The sequence below is a fragment of the Lampetra planeri genome, chromosome 57 (genome assembly GCF_965212315.1).
Source record: "Lampetra planeri chromosome 57, kcLamPlan1.2.h2, whole genome shotgun sequence".
Classification (NCBI taxonomy): domain Eukaryota; kingdom Metazoa; phylum Chordata; class Hyperoartia; order Petromyzontiformes; family Petromyzontidae; genus Lampetra; species Lampetra planeri.
The window spans coordinates 5,229,391-5,249,615 of record NC_136163.1 but is presented as its reverse complement, the minus strand read 5'-3'; the positions used below and the strand labels follow the sequence as shown (position 1 = coordinate 5,249,615).

General features: G+C 53.6%; 1 protein-coding gene across 1 annotated transcript in view; it reads left to right on the top strand.

Moving 5' to 3' along the window:
- Nucleotides 1–20,225, top strand: part of GRM1 (glutamate metabotropic receptor 1) — a 122,325-nt gene that overhangs the window by 35,713 nt on the left and 66,387 nt on the right. Inside the window, exon 3 of the mRNA XM_078618325.1 lies at nucleotides 7,652–7,887. Within this exon, the coding sequence (XP_078474451.1) occupies nucleotides 7,652–7,887 (236 nt within the window). The remainder of the gene's footprint in view (nucleotides 1–7,651; nucleotides 7,888–20,225) is intronic.

Sequence of the window (20,225 nt, the reverse complement as noted above, 5' to 3'; positions counted from 1 at the left end):
ACAAAGTCGCGTGAAGATCGACGCAATTGCAACGTTCTGTGTGACAGTCCGCTCGAACGGCAAACCCACAACAAAAACAAAGATCCCCCGTATAGCCTTAACAGACTGTAGGGGCAAGTGCTGTTAGCGAGCACCTATGAAGGCCGGAACGGTACACGAGGGGGTGGGTGGCCAGCACCACGCCCGACCGCCTTTGTCTCCATAGTGGCAATGTTTACACACCGCACCAGGTACTCATTTGAGGCTGAGTCGACCTAGGGGAGGCCCGGGACCGGTTCAGATAATCGTCACTGGTGTTGGCCGTGAGCGCGCTAACCGCTGCACTATCGCTCCCCACAACACACACAGACGCACGCACACAAAAATCTCAGCATTTTCGTCATGAACACAAATCGTGTATCAAGGGGACAACGTGAAATGGGACGTTTCGCGCAATGCCCCTTTGTCATGGCAGAGAGACGATCTCGTTCTCTCTCCCTGGGATGAAGGATCGTTTCTCAAAACTTTGCCTCGACAATATTTTCTTTCCTATTAGAGCAATGTTGTTCATGAACGTGTTGATTTGTGTGTTTGTTATTTGTGCTGACGCACTACTCGCCAGCAGGTCATTACGAAACAACAGACATACATGTCGTTTTTTGTTACTTCGTAAAGTAGAACTGGAATTGAAAACAAATGGAGAGATATCCAGAGCGGAAACATTGGATCATGTACACATGCATAAACATAAGCAGGCAGCAGCAGTAGTGGCAGGCAGCAGCAGTAGCAGGCAGCAGTAAGCGGGCAGCTGTAGGCAGGAGCAGCAAGCAGGCAGCAGCAGTAAGGCAGCAGTAGCAGCAGCAGTTAGAAGCAGTCGTAGCAGGCAACAGCAAGCAGGCAGCATCAGCAAGCAGGCAGCAGCAGTAGCAGCAGTAGCAGCAGGCAGCAGTAGCAGCGGCAGTTAGCAGCAGTAGCAGCAGGCAGCAGTAGCAGCAGCAGTATCAGCAGACAGCAGTAGCAGCGGCAGTTAGCAGCAGTAGCAGCAGACAACAGCAGTAAGGCAGCAGTATCAGCAGACAGCAGTAGCAGCGGCAGTTAGCAGCAGTAGCAGCAGGCAGCAGCAGTAAGCAGCAGTAAGCAGCATCAGCAGCAGGCGGTGAGTATGATTCGTTGCAGTCTCCTAGACCGCATGCTCTTGGTTGCGTGGAATCTCGTTCTGAAATCGCAGCGAGGATGCAATAATATCACAGTGGCGTTCCGAATCCCAACGAAAAAACCCCCAACAGATTCAAAAACGTATTCATCATTTCATCAGTCGTGTTGCGGAAACAATCATATTTATAACAATATTCATACTGTTCATAAATAGTGAGGTGGTGGGGAGGGTGACATTCTTAATATAATTTTTAAAAAATCCCGAGGCTATTTTCTGTCGCACCTCGGCCTCTGTAGCAGCGAGAATCTCGCTCGGTACGGGGGGAGGGGGGGGCATTGACATTGACCCCCCCCCCTCCCCCCAAACAGCCCCCCCACCCTCGCCCTTCCCCCCCGCCCCCTCCTCTAGAGATTTATTTTTTGTAGCAAATTTTCTCAAGCGGCACCTCGTTAGGACCCCAGGCAAACACGCGGGTGTGGGTAATTGATTAGAACGGAAGAGCGGTGGCGCAGTGGTTAGCGCGCTAACACTACGAACCCGGCCACTCCCGTTTGGATTTTCGGCGCGCGGATTACATTAGTAGCGGAGTGGGAGGGGGGGTGTCACCCCCGACCACCACTACCCCCCCCCCCCGGCCCGCCCGCCCTTCATCAATCCGCAGGGTCGACCGTGGTGAAATATGGTCAAACAACTCTTACACCCACCGGTGATATGGCAAGAGGCTTTAAACTATTAATGTTTGTTATTATGGCTCAACGGGACTGCCCGCGTGTCTCAGCGGTCGAGAGAGTGGCTGGCAGTCGAAAGATTGCCAATTCAACTCCTGGCTCAGCCCATAATTCCTCTCTCCGTGGAGGGGAAGAGTGAAAACTTTTGCACCAATTTGTGCAAAAATCACCAGTGGTTGCCGTATGGATATGCATCTTCACCGCCATAGAAACGTGGAATTTCCGCCGCTGGCTCTTCCGCAACGGGGGCTCGGCACCAGTTTGTATCAATGCCCCATTTGAGTCGGGAACCACATTTGACTTTTGACCTCTGCAACGGCGCCAGCTGTCGCCAACCAAAGTGAGACGTTGAACTCTGGAAGCAGCTTTCCTTTGCACCTCTTCGTTCACCAAACACACACAGTGAGTTCCGCTGAAGTCTTCGAATGTTGGGTTTCTCTGTTGCTGCTGCGTGTTTTTATTTAATTTCACTTCTTATTACGCTGCGTGCCCCCGCCACTACGGCTGGATTATAAAAAAAAAAAATTCTCCAATAAAATAAAAACTGAGCGGCACCACAGGCTCCAGCAGACTTGATAAATGAATGTCTCTCTCTCTCCTCCTCCTCCTACGCGCGGGCGCGTGCGTCCCACTCATCGTTCGGAACGGGCACGCGGAGCGAGCGCCACGGTGGGAGAGAGAGACGCTGCTATAAATCCCCACGCGATCAGCCACTTCGTTGAGCTGTCATTTTGCGGCCGAGTCGCGTCTGAAAAAAATAACTAATAGCTCAGCAGGCTCTATCTGGTGCTATAGAATTAAACATAGTTTAGTTTTCACGTATTTTTTTTTATCAGTGGAGTGTTTTACCCTGACTATACTTTGCACTAGTATCGTTCGTTTCGTTGCATTATTTGTTGCAGCGTTCTGACCCGTCCCTACTGGACATGTGTGCAAAAGCGCTTCATAGCTCATCGGATTTACCCTCCAGGCTCACTAAAGATTCTGACTCACGTTGTGAGAGCTGTCGACGGCTGCCACGTGAATTTCTACCCGAGAATAAATGCCTCCCCCCCCCCCCCCGTTCATCCGTGCGTTCAATTCTTCACGTGGCGTCTGCTTTTCAACACCGTTGCTCTGTATTCCTCGCAACGAACGCAACTGATGAGAAGTTTTAGCTTCGTATTTCCCTACTGAGTAGAAAAGCCAAGAAGATCCCCCTCGACGGCTACTCGGCCGGCAGACCGCATCGAAGCGTTTCCCACGCAATCACGAACGTTTTAAAACTAAATCAGAACTTAAACGTTCGTGATAATGGTAGGAATCCACTGGTTCCACCAGCCCACAGAGGATTATTGTGTCCGTCCGTCGTGCAGGGAGGGGCTGGGTGGGGAGGGAGGGGCTGGGTGGGGAGATGAGGGTGGGGAGGGGCTGGGTGGGGAGGGTGGGGCTGGGTGGGGAGGGGAGGGTGGGGAGGGGCTGGGTGGGGAGGGAGGGGCTGGGTGAGGAGGGAGGGGCTGGGTGGGGAGGGGCTGGGTGGGGAGGGTGGGGCTGGGTGGGGAGGGGAGGGTGGAGAGGGGCTGGGTGGGGAGAGTGGGGAGGGGCTGGGTGGGGAGGATAAGGAGGGGCTGGGTGGGGAGGGGAGGGTGGGGAGAGGCTGGGTGGGGAGAGTGGGGAAGGGCTGGGTGGGGAGGGTGAGGAGGGGCTGGGTGGGGAGGGTGGGGGTCGGTGGGGTGGGGCTGGGTGGGGAGGGGCTGGTCACCCCGTGCAGTCACGAAAGTTTCAAGTCAAGATTTAATCTAAACGCCCGTTGGATTTTTAAATGTGGAGAAGGAAAACGGAGGAAGCTGTCACGCTACCACCACGGGGTGAGAGGACACGGGGGACCCCATTTCATCTACGGGCATCATCAAGGTCCGCGATCGAACCTACGACCTCCTGCCTACCAGGCGAGGGAGATAACATCTCTCAACAAATAGGATAAAGGTGCATGCCTGCAATGGCTTGCTCGCGCTATTGCTGCCGGAAGGGCCTCCACTACAGAGAGACCTCTGGAGCGCGCGTTGGCCTACTCTTCCCACGATGGCATTGTCTCGTGCGGTTTGCTGACAGTGGATGGCTCTACCCACTCGCCCAACAACATGAATGAGAAGGATTTTTTTTGGGGGGGGCGAGTGGAACAAGCCGGGACAGGTGGCCACGATCGCGTCAGTTCCGCAGGCACTTCGCGTGTTTCCACTGCAAGTGCACACCATGGGGACATCGCTTGCCAGGATCAAAATATTATACAAGAATAGGCTTTTACCCTTCCTGGCAGCGAAACGAGTGTGTTAAGATGTCTAAAGCATTAATTCTAGATTTGAAGCTTTCGTGACTGCAAGGAATCATATTCTTAGGTTTTTTCGGTAAAGTCACGTAGGTAAAACATCAAAATTAATGAAAATAAAATAAAATAAAAACAAAAATCACGACGTTTCGGAGGCAACACAAGTCTCCGTCATCAGGTGGGACCGTCACAGCCAGATTAGCTGCATCAAGTGAGGCAATGATTCAAGATGTAATCCCTTAAAAGCGAGTTGAGGGGGGAGGAGAGGGAGGGGGGAGCTCATCAGAATATGGTAGCCACTGAATGGAACATATCGGGAGGGAGGGGGGGCGGGGCGGGGCGCTCCCCCCTCCCTCTCCTCCCCCCTCAACTCGCTTTTAAGGGATTACATCTTGAATCATTGCCTCACTTGATGCAGCTAATCTGGCTGTGACGGTCCCACCTGATGACGGAGACTGTGTTGCCTCCGAAACGTCGTGATTTTTGTTTTTATTTTATTATATTTTCATTAATTTTGATGTTTTACCTACGTGACTTTACCGAAAAAACCTAAGAATATGTCTAAAGCACCAAACGTAAACCCTTTGCGATGGAGTCATGTCTGCATTTTCACCATATATGCTTGCGGTGAAAATTCAAACAAAAAACGCTAAAATATGCTCTGGTCGTTACTAGCAGTTACTACCAGGGCAGATGTTTTGTGTTTTCTGTTTGCATGTTTGCTACCAGTATATGTGGTTAACGCAGGCATGATTCCTCCTTGCAACGGGTTTCAGTTTGGTGTTTTAAACATCTTATAACACGAACTGTTTTATTGCCAGAAAGGAAAAAACCTATTCTCATATGCGACCACATAGCCGCCGTTGCAAACGGAACGCGAACAATGAGATCAACATATATATATATAACGGAAACATAACAACAACAATCTCACCATTGGAACCTCCTTTGCCAGTAGCAAAATATGATAATGAATTTTTTACCCTTTTATCTGGCATCAAAACTGGCACCTCTAAGAAAAGCTGTCTCGGGTGTGGACCAATCAATTTCAAGGACAGTGCAAACATTATCAGAGTTGTGTTTTTTGTTTGAATTCTGACCGCCAGGTATTGTGGTCAATGCCTCCTTGTAAAAAAGGTGTCAGTTTTGTTGCCAGATAAAAGGGTAAAAAAACAATTATCAACAACAATCTCGTGATTGTCGGCTCTGTTGAAGCCACGTGGACCTCCCCCCCCCCCGGATTATTTGCTTTCGATGGGAAGTGCGGAGCGAGCGGGCGAGAGGGGCGAGTGAGAGGGCCGACGGGAAAGGGAGCCGGCTTCAGAGATTCACGTCGCGATCGCGTTGCGATGACTCGCAAGGGTCGTTCGGCCCTAGACCTAGGGGCGGGGGGGGCTGGGGTGGGGTGGGAGGTGGGGCTGGGGGGGTCCGTGATGTTGCGGTTTTGAGTTCGGAGTCGAGGTTCCGTGCGCACCTCTTACGCTCACGCTCCGAGTCGCCGGTCAAAGCGAGAGAGCGCCAGATCTCTCTCTCTCTCGCTCTCACTCACTCTCTCGTTCTCTCGCTCGCTCGTTCTCTCACTCACTCTTTCATTTTTTCGCTCTCTCTCACTCTCTCGTTCTCTCGATCGCTCACTCTCTCACTCTCTCGTTCTCTCGCTCGCTCGTTCTCTCCGCGACAACATTCAGAATCGCCGAGTTCCCCGCGCTGAGTCTGGTGGAAGTAAGAGAGAGAGAGAGAGACTTTTGAGGTTGACTTTTAAACCACTTTTATTGCCGCCAGCAGCAACAGCACTAGAGGCGATTCCGATATGAAATACACAAAGGCAACAGCAAACAAATGAAAAGAACGCTATAAATCCACGCGCTGTGGCGCTAAATGCACCGCGCATAACACGAAAGAAAAGTCACGTGGTGGTGGTGGTGTTCATCGCGCGCGTCACGGTGACGAGCGAGCGCTTCAGAAGGAGGAGGAGGAGCGCGAGACAGAGAGAGAGAGAGGAAGGGAGAGAGAGAGAAAGTTGGTAAATGTTCATCCATCGCATGTGTTCATCGCGTGGTTGTTCACTCATACCCGCTCTCATGCAGTGCGGAAGAGACAAGGTCCATACGGATGCGCAGACGGTCTGTGAATGGGACATTCACACGTTAGTTATTTAATTTGCACGCTTGTCGATTGATTAATTAATTCCTTCATTAATTGTTAGGCAATCGAACAAAGGCGGTCACGCCATCGCGCGCTTTCAAAATGCGCTTCTGGGGCCGTCTGGAACGCTCTTCCTTCCGATATTAGGAAGACGCCGGAGCGATTAACTTTTAAATCATCATCATCATCATCTTTATTGTCAAACTCATTTATTTTTTCAGAATAGATGTTTGTGTTTAGTTTGTTGTCCTTCCCCCGCACCTCCTATTAACACGGTTGGCTACGTCCGGGTTCGAAAAAGCTCTACACGCATACGCTGCACGTAGCCAGCAATTTAGCACAGTGGAGGCGGCTGGGGTTGGTAGATCAGACAAATGTTATGAACCTCCCTTTGCGTTGCCGTGGAGGAGGAGCCGCTTTGCCAGGAGAAAGCGGCACAGAAAATGTGTGGACTGATGTAATCTGTCCCTTCTGTGCAGGGTGGGGGGCGGGCATAGAGCGTTGCGCCCTCGCACGCGTGGATTTACTTCGGGCGCTCCGGTTTCACTCCCACGTCGTAGCACAATAAACGCTCGCTAATTGGGCGAGAACATCCTAGCGCGCAGAGAACCGCAGTGCAAATTGTCGACAGCTCCGGCTCACACCGCCTGGCAGCCTTCCAGCTCGCGGGTGTGGCTCATACTCAGCGATTGCGAGATGCGATTTGAGCCAGAAGTAATCGTAACTCTAGCCAGAGCGCAGAGGCAAGCGAGGCAATTTTCGAGCGCAATTAATCCCTCCCCATTGCTCCGCGGGGGGCAATCGGGAGGCCTTTTCGAGCGACATCGCAGCAGAAACGCGCTCGCAAACCGGCTGCCACTCACGTGCAGAAGTGAAGTTTCGGTCCTCTGGGGTCACTCCCTCGGCCCCCCGTTGGGTTGATTGGATGTTAAAGTTTCCAGCTGGGAATGTCACTCCCCTCTATCCACACCAACAGGGCCTCTGCGTCTCTGCATCCCCTGTACGCCGCAACTCTGTGCGCGTTGACTGTGGTGCGTGTATCGACCCCATAGAGCAACCAGCACATATTAATAGTGTCTTTCTAAACTCACCAACTCGCTCACCTACTCATCAACACGCCCACTCACGCAGGGTGATCTCATCTTATCCTCTGCGTCTCTGCCCCTTGTACGCTGCGCCTCTGACTGTGATGCGTGTCTCAACTCCGTAGCGCGCCCAGTACATATTGATTGACTCTTTCTCTCTAAACTCACTCGCTCACCTAACTCACCTTACTCACTCACGCCCCCCCCCCTCCTCCTCTTCCCCTCTGCATCCCTCCCGCCGGCGTTCCTCCAGCGACGGCTGGGCCGACCGCTACGAGGTGATCGACGGATTCGAGGTGGAGGCCGTGGGAGGCATCACCATCAAGCTGCAATCGGCCAAGGTGAAGTGGTTCGACCAGCACTACCTGAAGCTGCGGCTCGACACCAACAAGCACAACCCGTGGTTCGCCGAGTTCTGGCAGCGCCGCTTCGAGTGTCGTCTCAAGGGCCACGCGCAGGAGAACGCCGCCTTCCGCCGCCAGTGCACGGGTGAGGCGCGGCAGCGTGGCCGCCTCTCGCGCCCTCGTCCACTCGCTGGCCCCCTCGCTCGCTCGTCTACCCACTCACTCGCTCACGCACTCACTCATTCACTCGTTCACTCACTCGCTCGACTACCCACTCACTCACTCGCTCGCTCACTCATTCACTCGTTCACTCACTCGCTCGTCTACCCACTCACTCGCTCACGCACTCACTCATTCACTCGTTCACTCACTCGCTCGACTACCCACTCACTCGCTCACGCACTCACTCATTCACTCGTTCACTCACTCGCTCGACTACCCACTCGCTCGCTCGTCGGCCTACTCGCTCACTCACGCACTCACTCGTCCACTCATTCACTCGCTCGCTCACTCGTCCACTCACTCACTCACGCACTCACTCATTCACTCGTTCACTCACTCGCTCGACTACCCACTCACTCGCTCGCTCGTCGGCCTACTCGCTCACTCACGCACTAACTTGTCCACTCATTCACTCGCTCGCTCACTCGTCCACTCATTCACTCACTCACTCACTCACTCACGCACTCACTCACTCGTCCACTCATTCACTCACTCGTTCATTCATTCACTCGCTCACTCACGCACTCACTCGTCCACTCATTCACTCGCTCGCTCGCTCGTTTACCCACTCACTCACTCACTCGCTCGTTCGTCCGCCAACTCACTCACTTGTCCACTCAGGCACTCACGTACCATCCACTCAATACCCAATCACTTACTCACCTACCCTCCCACTCCCTCGCCGACCCACTTTAAATCGCCCACGCACTCGCCAACTCACTCACCTACCCACCCACTAACCTACCCACCCACTTACTCGTACACTCACTCACCTAACCACCTATGCACTCACTCAACCACCTTGCCACTCACCCACCCACTCACCCACCCACCCACCGACTCGCTCACGTGCGCAGTGGATGTATGTACACCGACGGTTAGTCGCCTCCTTGTTTCTCTTCTATTGCTACTCCCATGGGCGAGCCTGGTGATTGCCCCTGCTACCTTCACTCGTTGATTCTTATCACATGTGCTGCGGGCCCGGTCGATCAGTCGGCACGTTTCATCTCAACCACCTACCCAGTCGCTCGCCCAGTCAGTCACTCACCCAGTCAGTCACTCACTCAGTCACTCACTCAGTCACTCACCCAATCAGTCAGTCACTCACCCAGTCAGTCACTCACTCACCCAAGTCAGTCAGTCACTCACTCAGTCACTCACTCAGTCACTCACCCAGTCAGTCACTCACTCAGTCACTCACTCAGTCACTCACCCAGTCAGTCACTCACCCAGTCAGTCACTCACTCACCCAAGTCAGTCACTCACCCAGTCAGTCACTTACCCATCCATCCATCCATAGAGCACTCGGGTCAGTGTGGAGTTGGCAGTTGAGGCTCACTGAATGCAATCATCTCAGCAGGCTGTTTAAAATAAGTAGCGCACTGTGGGCGAATCAACAGCAGTCGCCCTACGGGGAGACTTGAACGAGGCGGAGGTAACGTGGAATTTCCACCAAATGGCTGAGGGCTTCATCAACCGGGAGGCGGGGCACTGCCCGGGTGTTCACGTTTGCTCGAAAGGACAGAATAAAGATTGAACTTTTGTTTTCTTAAAACCGAGTCACGAATGCGGGAGAGGAGGCATCATCGGAGCAATGATGGATCCACTTTGTTACTCCTAACGCAATGATATGGGGCTCAGCCACCCCAATGTAGAATCACATCCGTTGCTCTATACAGCAACATCATGCATCCAAAGGATACTGCAAAGATCTATAGACTCACACCGAGACCTGTAGACTCACACATAGATCTATAGATTCATATAGAGACCCACAGACTCACACAGAGACCCATAGACTCACATAGAGACCTATAGACTCACACACAGACCCATAGACTGACACAGAGACCCATACACTCACACAAAGACCCATAGATCAGCACTGAGACCCATGGTCTCACAAATAAACCCATATAATCAGACAGAGAGCTATATGAAGGAGGCATCATCACAGGGCGGATCCACAACTGCACCTCAATGTCGAATCACATGCGTGGCTCTACATCGACATCAGCGGCCGTACAAAGAAGACCGAGATAGGGAAATTAAAACTAAGAAACGCCCTCTTACGTCCATTACATTCAACCTGCAAACACGCGAAGCGCACACTGGGCACAGAACAACAACAATAGACACAGAGACAGGCAGACACACAGGGGGTGACAACAATAGACACAGAGACAGACAGACACACAGACAGCCAGACAGACACACAGACACACAAACAGGTAGACGGACAGCCAGACACACAGACACACAGACAGACACACAACCAGACACACAGGGGGTGACAACAACAGACAGACACACAGACAGGTAGACAGACACACAGGTAGACAGACAGACACACAGGTAGACAGGTAGACAGACACACAGACACACAGAGCGGGCACACTCGCTCGAGTTGACGAAGTCCCGCGATTAAACATGTGGTGCACGCGGAACAACACAAAGACAAAGATCCCCCATATAGCCTTAACAGACTGTAGGGGCAAGCGCTGTTAGCGAGCACCTATGAAGGCCGGAACGGCACACGAGGGGGTGGGTGGCCAGCACCACGCCCGACTGACCGCCTTTGTCTACACAGTGGCGATGTTTACACACCGCAACGGATACTTATTTGAGGCTGAGTCGACCTAGGGGAGACCCAGGATCGGTTCAGATAATCGTCACTGGTGTTGACCGTGAGCGGGAATCGAACCCGAGTCGCCAGGTTCATAGCGCAGCGTAGCGCTCCCCACTACACCACCACCACCCCTACCCCGGGTAAGATACACGTGGAATAACCTACCCCTTGTACACAAAGCAGTCCTCCTCCTTAAACGTATTCAGTACCTCAACTCCACCTTACTTGCAGAAACTAATACATTTAGATATTCCATCAAGGTCCTGAAGCTCTTCGCGTCTCCAACTGCTCAGCACTGCCAGGTCTCGCTGGTGCTTTTTTGCTGATTTGGTGCTTTTGTTAGCGCGGCAGCACAAACTATGGAACGCCTTGCCACTTGAAACCCCATCTCTTTAAAGTGACGTCGGTTTTTTTTTGTTTCCTGCTTGCAATGCAATGCGCATTTGGATCCTAGGATGCAATGCCGATTACACATTTGAATAACTTGATTTGAAGCTTTCGTGACTGCAGGAATCCATACTCTTTGGTTCTTTCGGTAAAGTCACGTAGGTAGAAATAAAATCACGACGTTTCGGGCGCAACACAAGCGTCCTTCATCAGGTGGGCATCCTGTCGTGATTTGTTTTATTTCATACCTACGTGACTTTACCGAAAGAACCAACGCGTATTTGAATTCCTATCAAACCTCCACCTCTTCTCTAATTCCCATTCACCTCCCCTCGCCCCTCCACTCCTTCCCGTCCCTTTCCTACAGCCGCTCCGTGACCAACCCCCTACCCTAAGTACCTCTCTATCGCTATCACTCATTACTTAAAACCCTGAAGCACTGCCCCCCCCACCACCACCACCACCTAAATCGTTCCATCCTGCCGTGTCGCCGCTTTCTGCGAACTGTGTCAAAGCGCCTCGAGTGAAGACCGCCAGCGGCGCCCGGCGCTCTTCCCCATTCCTCTAAAGCTTCTTCTTCTTCTCCCTCCTCCTAATCTTCTTATTCTTCTAAAGCTTCTTCTTAAGCCTCTTCCTCGCTGGCTGGCGAGGACGCGTGACTCCGCCAGAGCCAGAGAGCTGAAAGGTGGCGGCAGGCGGCAGGCGGTCGGGCGGGCGGGCGCGCGGCAAGGAGCCGAAGGAGCAGCTCCGTGGAGCTGACGGGAGCCGGTCCAGCCTGGCCCGGCTCCCGTCAGCGCCAGTGGAGCCGAAGGGAGCCTGTCCAGCCTGGCCCGGCTCCCGTCAGCGCCAGTGGAGCTAAAGGGAGCCTGTCCAGCCTGGCCCGGCTCCCGTCGGCTCCGAGTGACGAACCTTACTGATCGGCTGCATCGGGTGGTGGCTGGGTTAGCGACACATTTATACTGACGCGATCTAACGCACGGATCCTTTGGCGTGGATAATTTGCGGTGATTAATAAACGCACGCGCGCACACGCAGCTCAAAGAGCTGAGCGGAAGCAGGCAGACAGGCGTGGGGGGGGTGTGGGAGGGGGGTGCTTCGCGGATACCTCGCCTGGTGGGTTCGATCCCGACCCTGACGCCTGCTGTTATTTTTTGGAGTGTGTGTCTCTCATCATCATCACGGTGGCTAGGAGATGTTAACTACCTCGCCTGGTATGCAGGAGGTCGTCGGTTCGGTCCCGACCCTGACGCCTGCTGTTATTTTTTGGAGTGTGTGTCTCTCATCATCATCACGGTGACTAGGATATGTTAACTACCTCGCCTGGTATACAGGAGATCGTGGGTTCGATCCCGACCCTGACGCCTGCTGTTATTTTTTGGAGTGTGTGTCTCTCATCATCATCACGGTGACTAGGATATGTTAACTACCTCGCCTGGTATACAGGAGATCGTGGGTTCGATCCCGACCCTGACGCCTGCTGTTATTTTTTGGAGTGTGTGTCTCTCATCATCATCACGGTGACTAGGATATGTTAACTACCTCGCCTGGTATACAGGAGGTCGTCGGTTCGGTCCCGACCCTGACGCCTGCTGCTGTTTATTTGTAGTTTGCGGTGTTTTTCTCGCCGTGGTCGCGTGGATTTTTCTCCGAGTATTCCGGTTCCCCCCCCACCACCACATTAAGAATCAACATCGCGCGTTTAGATCATTTGTCTGCTTGCTTTACATTTCCACACGACGACGACGGCAACGACGATGATGGATAATAAGCCACTTCGTTGAGCCATCGTTTGTGATCGCCAGTTCGCTTCTGAAAGAGAGCCCCGTAAGCTCAGTGGGGACCTTCAACCGGTGAAGTAACAGCGATGTGGTAGTGCACGATGAGGCTCGCGAACGAGCGCCTCATTCCCCGTGCGGAGGAGTTGGCGTGACGGCGAGAGAGGGGGTGGAGGTGCAGTGGGTCGGGTCGCGCGTGAGCCCTCCGCCTGCGTGTGTGAGCCCCGGGTGACCTCTGGCTATCTCAGGGGGGGTCGCTAAGTGCGATGGAGAAGCCAGGCGCTGCATACCGAGTACCCCCCCCCTTCCACAGCCCCCCCCCCTTCCACACTCACACCCCCCCCCCACCGCATGATTCTCTCGCGTTACGCGTTCACACACAGCGCGTGCGCTCGGCGGGATGTTCACAGCGTGAGCCCTAGACTCACCTGGCGCGCCACGGTGGCTAGGATATGTTAACTACCTCGCCTGGTATACAGGAGGTCGTGGGTTCGATCCCGACCCTGAAGATGCCTGCTGCTGTATATTTGGAGTTTGCGTGTCTCTCTCATCATCATCATCATCATCACGGTGGCTAGGAGATGTTAACTACCTCGCCTGGTCTGCAGGAGGTCGTGGGTTCGATCCCGACCCTGACGATGCCTGCTGCTGTATATTTGGAGTTTGGGGGTCTCTCTTATCATCATTATCATCACGGTGGCTAGGAGATGTTAACTACCTCGCCTGGTATGCAGGAGGCCGTGGGTTCGATCCCGACCTGACGCCTGCTGCTGTATAATTGGGGTTTTTGCGGGGTGTTATTCTCTCCATGGTCGTGTGGATTTTTATCCGGATCCTCCGGTTTGTGCCTCCACATTTAGAATCAACATCACACGTTCAGAGTATTTGGCTAGTGCAATACATTTCCACAGGATGATGATAAGCCACTTCGTTGAGCGATCGTTGGTGATAACCAGGTCGCTGCTTCTGAACTAGAGATACACAGCAACTCAAGTGGGGGCCCTTACCAAGTCAAATAAAAAAAATAGCTCAGTTTATAATTTCAGCCAGACTCGGGGGCCACGTGGTCACAGCGAAATCACGGAGGCAGAGAGGAGGCGATCGATTCACGCGATAGCGGAGGCGTCTCCATACAGAAAAAAATGAAACTAAACAATCACACTTGGCACTGGTTAATAGACGGGGTGTAGGCGCAGCCCTGCAATGGCTCTCTAGATTGCCCTCTGGAGGGTGTTTTTGCGGCCTGATCTTTCACGCCGGGCGGACGGCTTATAAGCTGTGGGAGTGCCAACATTTTACTACCACCAAACGACCTGCCGATCAACTGAACCAGTTGGGAAATGTGGAATTCACACCACCGGACATGTTTCTTCTCGACCAATAATTCTACCCCCCCCCCCCCCGACTATCACACGTGGTCGTCTGCCCGGATGTCTTCTCTCCACGAGATTCTCTTCTGTGCCTCGTCTCTGGTCACGTCCACTGCCCTCGATCTCCCTCCCCTCATTCTGGCCTGCACCTCCAGAGCCCTTCTCGTCTACAGGGCTGTCTACGTGCGAGTCTATGGGTCTATGTGCGAGTCTACGGGTCTCAGTGTTGATCTATAGATCTCTGTGCTCTGTGTGAGTCTATTGGTCTCTGTGTGAGTCTACGGGTCTCTGTGTGAGCTTATGGGTCTATGTGTGAGTCTATGGGTCTCTGTGTGAGACTATGGGTCTCTGTGTGAGTCTACGGGTCTCAGTGTTGATCTATAGATCTCTGTGTCAGTCTTTGGGTCTGTGTGTGAGTCAATGGGTCTCTGTGTGAGTCTACGGGTCTCAGTGTTGATCTATAGATCTCTGTTTCAGTCTTTGAGTCTCTGTGTGAGTCAATGGGTCTCTGTGTGAGTCTATGGGTCTTAGTGTTGATTTGTAGATCTCTGTGTGTGAATCTCAATGTGAGTCTATGGGTCTCTGTGTGAGTCTATGGGTCTCTGTGTGAGTCAATGGGTCTCAGTGTTGATCTGTAGATCTCTGTGTGAGTCTATGAGTCTCTACGTTCGTCTGTGAGTCTGAGTGTGAGTCTATGTATCTGTGTGTGAATCTCAATGTGATTCTATGGGTCTGCGTGAGCTTCCATGAGCCTTTCATCTCCACAGCCCCTCTAATTGCGTGCCCATTGCATTTCGTCGACACGTGCCAACACCATCTGACGTTTCGCCTCTCCGACCCTCCAAAGGATCCGAGTTAAACCCCCGGCTGATGCTCGCGAACGCCTTCATTCTGCCTCCGCTTAACACCACCGAACGAGGGCCGTTGCGCACTGCAAGGAGGCCGTCCCTGCTCGCTTCGCTGGGCAACAACCCCCCCTCCCCATCCCCACTCTGACTCGGTGGGCCAATTCAAGCTACTCCACGCCTCAGTCCAGTTCCAGCTTGCTGCCGCTGCCGCTGCTGCGTCGATTGAGCCCTGGGTTGCTGGGGATGATCGTTTGAATCCAGAGATTGCGGTAGTTTGCCAGATTGCGGATGGTTATGTATTCATTTATTTATTTTGTCTCGCGGCTGCTTGCCCCTCTTTTTTTTTCTTTCAGGGAATGGAGGAATTGAGAGATTGAGATCGAGAGAGCGCGCGCGGTCATCTCTCCTCGCTCGCTCTCTCTCGTAGCCGCCTCCTCCTCCTTCTGGGTCGTTGCTTGCAGTGTCTCGGTCATTCGGGGCGCCGTGTTAAAGGCTCACTGCTGCCGCTGCCGCTGTGTTTGTGCTCCGCATACATCTACCCCCCCCCCCCACGTCTCTTCGCTTTGCTCCGCCGTGAACCGCGGGAGATGGGGATCAAGGCTGGGAGATTATAGAAAAACAGCTGATAGCGAGAGAGGGCGACGCTGGGTTGCGGGAGGGTTGGGGTTGAGAGGTGCGGGGCGGAGATGACCCGAGTCACGGGGGAGGACGAGGTGGGGAGGGGCGGGGGGGGGGAGATAAAGATGAGGATGGAGGGGTCTCGGAGATTGGAGAATCAGAGCGTGGCAATTGAATGGGATGGAAAGTAATTTAAAAAGAATGGCCGACTCCGCTGCTGTGATAAGGTGTGGCTTTCTGTGTAGGGTCAGAACATTGCAAAGATGGGGGGCTTATTCCCCCCCTCCTCCTTTGCCGCCCCCCCCCCTGCCCCATGTACTTACATTGCATTCATGGCCCTAACAAATACAACGCCGTCGCCACGTGTGCGAATTCATATCTGTCACGGGGGGAGTAGCGAGCGGATGGGGGGGGGGGGGTGAGTCATTTTCTAATGGCTCGAAACGAGGAGCCGCATATGAAAGAGAACTATTCAATAATTGTCCTGCCGGAGAAAGGGAGATCCATTTGAATGCTTCCTGGGCGAAATCGAATACGTGAAGGGATCGCGCCGTGGCACATGAATTTCAATATTTACTTCGGAGGCAACAAACAAACAAACAAAATAGGGAATGAAGAAAGCGGTAATTGAAAGGCACAATGAGAGAGCGAGCGAGCGAGAATGCACTCACAAGGCAAAAGTCGTTCTACTGCCAACAGGCTGACCGCTAGATCCCAAGGCCAGTTGCTCGGCTATTGTTTGGTGCGCGCCACAGGTTATTCGGTAAACAAAAGAGTCAATGCGATGCAAATTGCATTTGCATCGCATCGACTTCCGTGCGAGTCTACAAGCGGCGTGCGCGCGCGTGCGTGCGTTGTCGCGGTCGTGTCACTGTGTTGATTCGGAACGACGGCGTCCAACCATTCTGTTGCTGAAGATGCTGCCGAGCACGTGGGAGCGAAACGTCGGACGTCGTGCCGAAACAGCCGTGAAAACACGTCGGAGAATTGCGCGTGCGTGCGTGCGCGCGTGACGAGTATCTGAACCGGTGCCGCGCCTCGCCTAGGTCGACTCGGCCTCGAATGAGTATGTGTGTTGACCTTCTTTCGCACGGCACGGAGCCAACCGTGCTAATTGATGCGATGTGAACACATCGCCACTAGGGAGACAAAGGCGGCCGGGTGTGTGGCTGGCCACCCCCCCCCCCCCCATGTGACGTGCCGGCCTTCATAGGTGCTACTCGCTAACAGCACTTGCACCGACATTCTGTTGAGGCTACACGGGAGGGCCCCCTTTGTCTCTCTAAATATTTGACGTGCAGCCGTTTGTCAATCCGCGGCTGAACGAAGGCCAGCTCCCCCGCCTAAGCCCGCGTCGGTCACGGGAGCCGTTTGACCATACTTCACCACGCTTTGCCAGCGCCGGGGGGGGGCTGCCGTCAAACGTAGCCAGGAGAAGAAACAAAAATCCAAACTCGGGTGGTCGGTTTTCAGCGGCGAAGTGCGCTAACCGCAGCGCCACCGCTCCACCCGATTTGGAGTTAAAGCACGTCTCAACGGCGTAGCAGTGTGCGGCGACGACAATGATACTCCCCCCCCCCCCCCCGTGTAGCCTTCAGCGGAACTGTTTGGGGGACAAGTGCTGTTTGCGAGTAGCACCTATGAAGGCCGGCCGGGCACACGAGGGAGGGTGGGTGGCCAGCAGCACGCCCGGCCGCCTTTGTCTCCCTCGTGGCGGCGTTTGCACACCGGACTGGTTTTGATGTTTCACGCAAACGTCACGAGGTGTTGACCGTGAGCGGGGAATCAACTCGAGCGAGACAGCGAGTTGAGAGACGAGAGGCTGACAGAGTTGAGTTTCAAACCAAATTTTATTGCTGCCAGCAGCATAGGCACTGGAGCCGATCTCGAGGCAAGTCACATCGAGTACAGCGTCACGTGGACACGCCACAAACACTGCCCGTGTCACATGCAAAGACAGAGATCCCCCGTGTAGCCTTAACAGACTGTTGGGGCAAGTGCTGTTAGCGAGCACCTATGAAGGCCCGAACGACACACGAGGTGGACGGGTGGCCAGCACCACGCCCGGCCCGCTTTGTCTCCCCAGTGGCGATGTTTACTACACACCGCACCAGGCACTCATTTAAGGCCGAGTCGGCCTAGAGGAGGCTCAGGCAATCGTCGCTGGTGTTGGCCGTGGGCGGGAATCGAACTCGGTTCGCCGGGTTCGTAGCGCACTGCGCTAACCGCTCCGCCACCGCTCCCCCAAGCAAGCAAACGGCACAAACACGCCCTGGGATGATGGGGGCACGGGGTGGCACGGGTCCGTGTGATCGCTTGGGTGCCGGCTTTTACACAAAAAAGAATTACCCCAAAATATCCACTTCCCAAATATAGCGCGCGTCGTTAGCCCGCGGAGATCTCTGCAAACGCCTCGAAGAGGTGTGAACGTGCTAATGAAGAGATAATGAAAATTTGACAATATTGTGGTGTGTATGTGGGAGTGTGTGTGTGATGTGTGTGTGCGATGGGTGGTGTGTCTGTGTTTGTGTGTGTGTGTGATGGATGATTGTCTCCCCGACAGACCTGGTTTTCACCTGAGGACGGCTGCTTGCATTGTGGCCGAAACGTCGTGAGAATTATTTTATTATGTTTTATTTTTTATTATTTTATTACTTCCCTTCTACGTGACTTTACCGAAAGAACCAAGAAGATGAATCCCTGCAGTCACGAAAGCTTTAAATCGAGATTGGTGGTGTGTTTGTGTGTGCGTTGGGTGATGGGTGGTGTGTTTGTGTGTGTTTGTGTGTGTGTGCGATGGATGATGGGTGGGGTGTGTGTGTGTGCGTTGGGTGATGGGTGGTGTGTGTGTGTGTGCGTTGGGTGATGGGTGGTGTGTTTGTGTGTGTGTGTGTGCGATGGATGATGGGTGGTGTGTGTTTGTGTGTGTGTGCGATGGATGATGGGTGGTGTGTGTTTGTGTGTGTGTGTGTGCGATGGGTGATGGGTGGTGTGTGTTTGTGTGTGTGTGCGATGGGTGATGGGTGGTGTGTGTTTGTGTGTGTGTGTGTGCGATGGGTGATGGGTGGTGTGTGTGTGTTTGTGTGTGTGTGTGTGTGCGATGGGTGATGGGTGGTGTGTGTTTGTGTGTGTGTGTGTGCGATGGGTGATGGGTGGTGTGTGTGTGTTTGTGTGTGTGTGTGTGTGCGATGGGTGATGGGTGGTGTGTGTTTGTTTGTGTGTGTGTGCGATGGATGATGGGTGGTGTGTGTGTGTGTGCGTTGGGTGATGGGTGGTGTGTGTGTGTGTGCGTTGGGTGGTGTGTTTGTGTGTGTGTGTGTGCGTTGGGTGATGGGTGGTGTGTTTGTGTGTGTGTGTGTGCGTTGGGTGATGGGTGGTGTGTTTGTGTGTGTTTGTGTGTGTGTGCGTTGGGTGATGGGTGGTGTGTTTGTGTGTGTGTGTGCGTTGGGTGATGGGTGGTGTGTGTGTGTGTGTGTGTGCGATGGATGATGGGTGGTGTGTGTTTGTGTGTGTGTGTGTGCGTTGGGTGATGGGTGGTGTGTTTGTGTGTTTTTGTGTGTGCGATAGGTGGTGTGTTTGTGTGTGTTTGTGTGTTTGTGTGTGTGTGTGTTTGTGTGTGTGTGTGCGTTGGGTGATGGGTGGTGTGTGTTTGTGTGTGTGTTGGGTGATGGGTGGTGTGTGTGTGTGTGCGTTGGGTGATGGGTGGGGAGCGGTAGTATCGCGGTTAGTGAGCTGTGCTACAAACCCGACTGGATCGTCGGGTGCTACTCACTAACAGCACTTGCCCCATCAGTCTGATTAAGGCTATACGGGGGATCTTTGTCTTGGTGGGCGGTGGTAGTGCGGGTTGCGTGCGCGGGTGTTGGTGTGTGCATGCGATGGGTAGCGGCAGTGTAGTGGCTTAGCGCCCTGCGCTACAAACCCACCCACCAGAGTTCCATTCCCGCTCACGGCCCAACATCAGTGACCAAATCATCCGAACTGATCCTGGGCCTCGGCTCGACTCAGCCGATGCAATCGAGCACTTCGTGTCGCGGTGTGTAAACATCCCCAAGCTGTGGCCGAATCCACACCGCTACTTCGTGTGCCTGTGTGCTCGCTACCAACGGCACTCGCCCCATCAGCCTCTTAAGGCTATACGGGGCGTCTTTGTCTTTGGTGGGTGGCTGGCTGACTTGACGGGGTGGTGACAGCATCAAGGCGGAGACAAGAGATGAGCGGCGGCGTCTTCAGAAAAAAATAAAATATATTTCACACGGGACTCGGTTGAATAAATAAGGTAGAGGCGCATCCCCTGCAAGTGCCGGCTCACGCCACTGCTAGCGGAAGGGAACTCGGCGCGACAGCTGCCCTCTTACTCAGGAGAGCGGGCGGGGAGGGGGGCATCAACAACCTGCGGCTCCGAATCCGCATGCGGCGGCTCTTGAAGGACCGCTTCGTGACCCGTTCTTCATGAAGGGGCACCCCACCGTCTCCTATTCACCACTTGCATTTTGAGGGCTCTTGAAATATGGAGGTTTTTTTTTTTTTACAAAATTAGAAATTTGTTTATATTAAACGTACCTCCCTCTTGTTGTTTTGGTTGTTGATTACCGGTCTCGAGGGTGTTTTGGCTGCCTGCTCTTTTCCTCTTG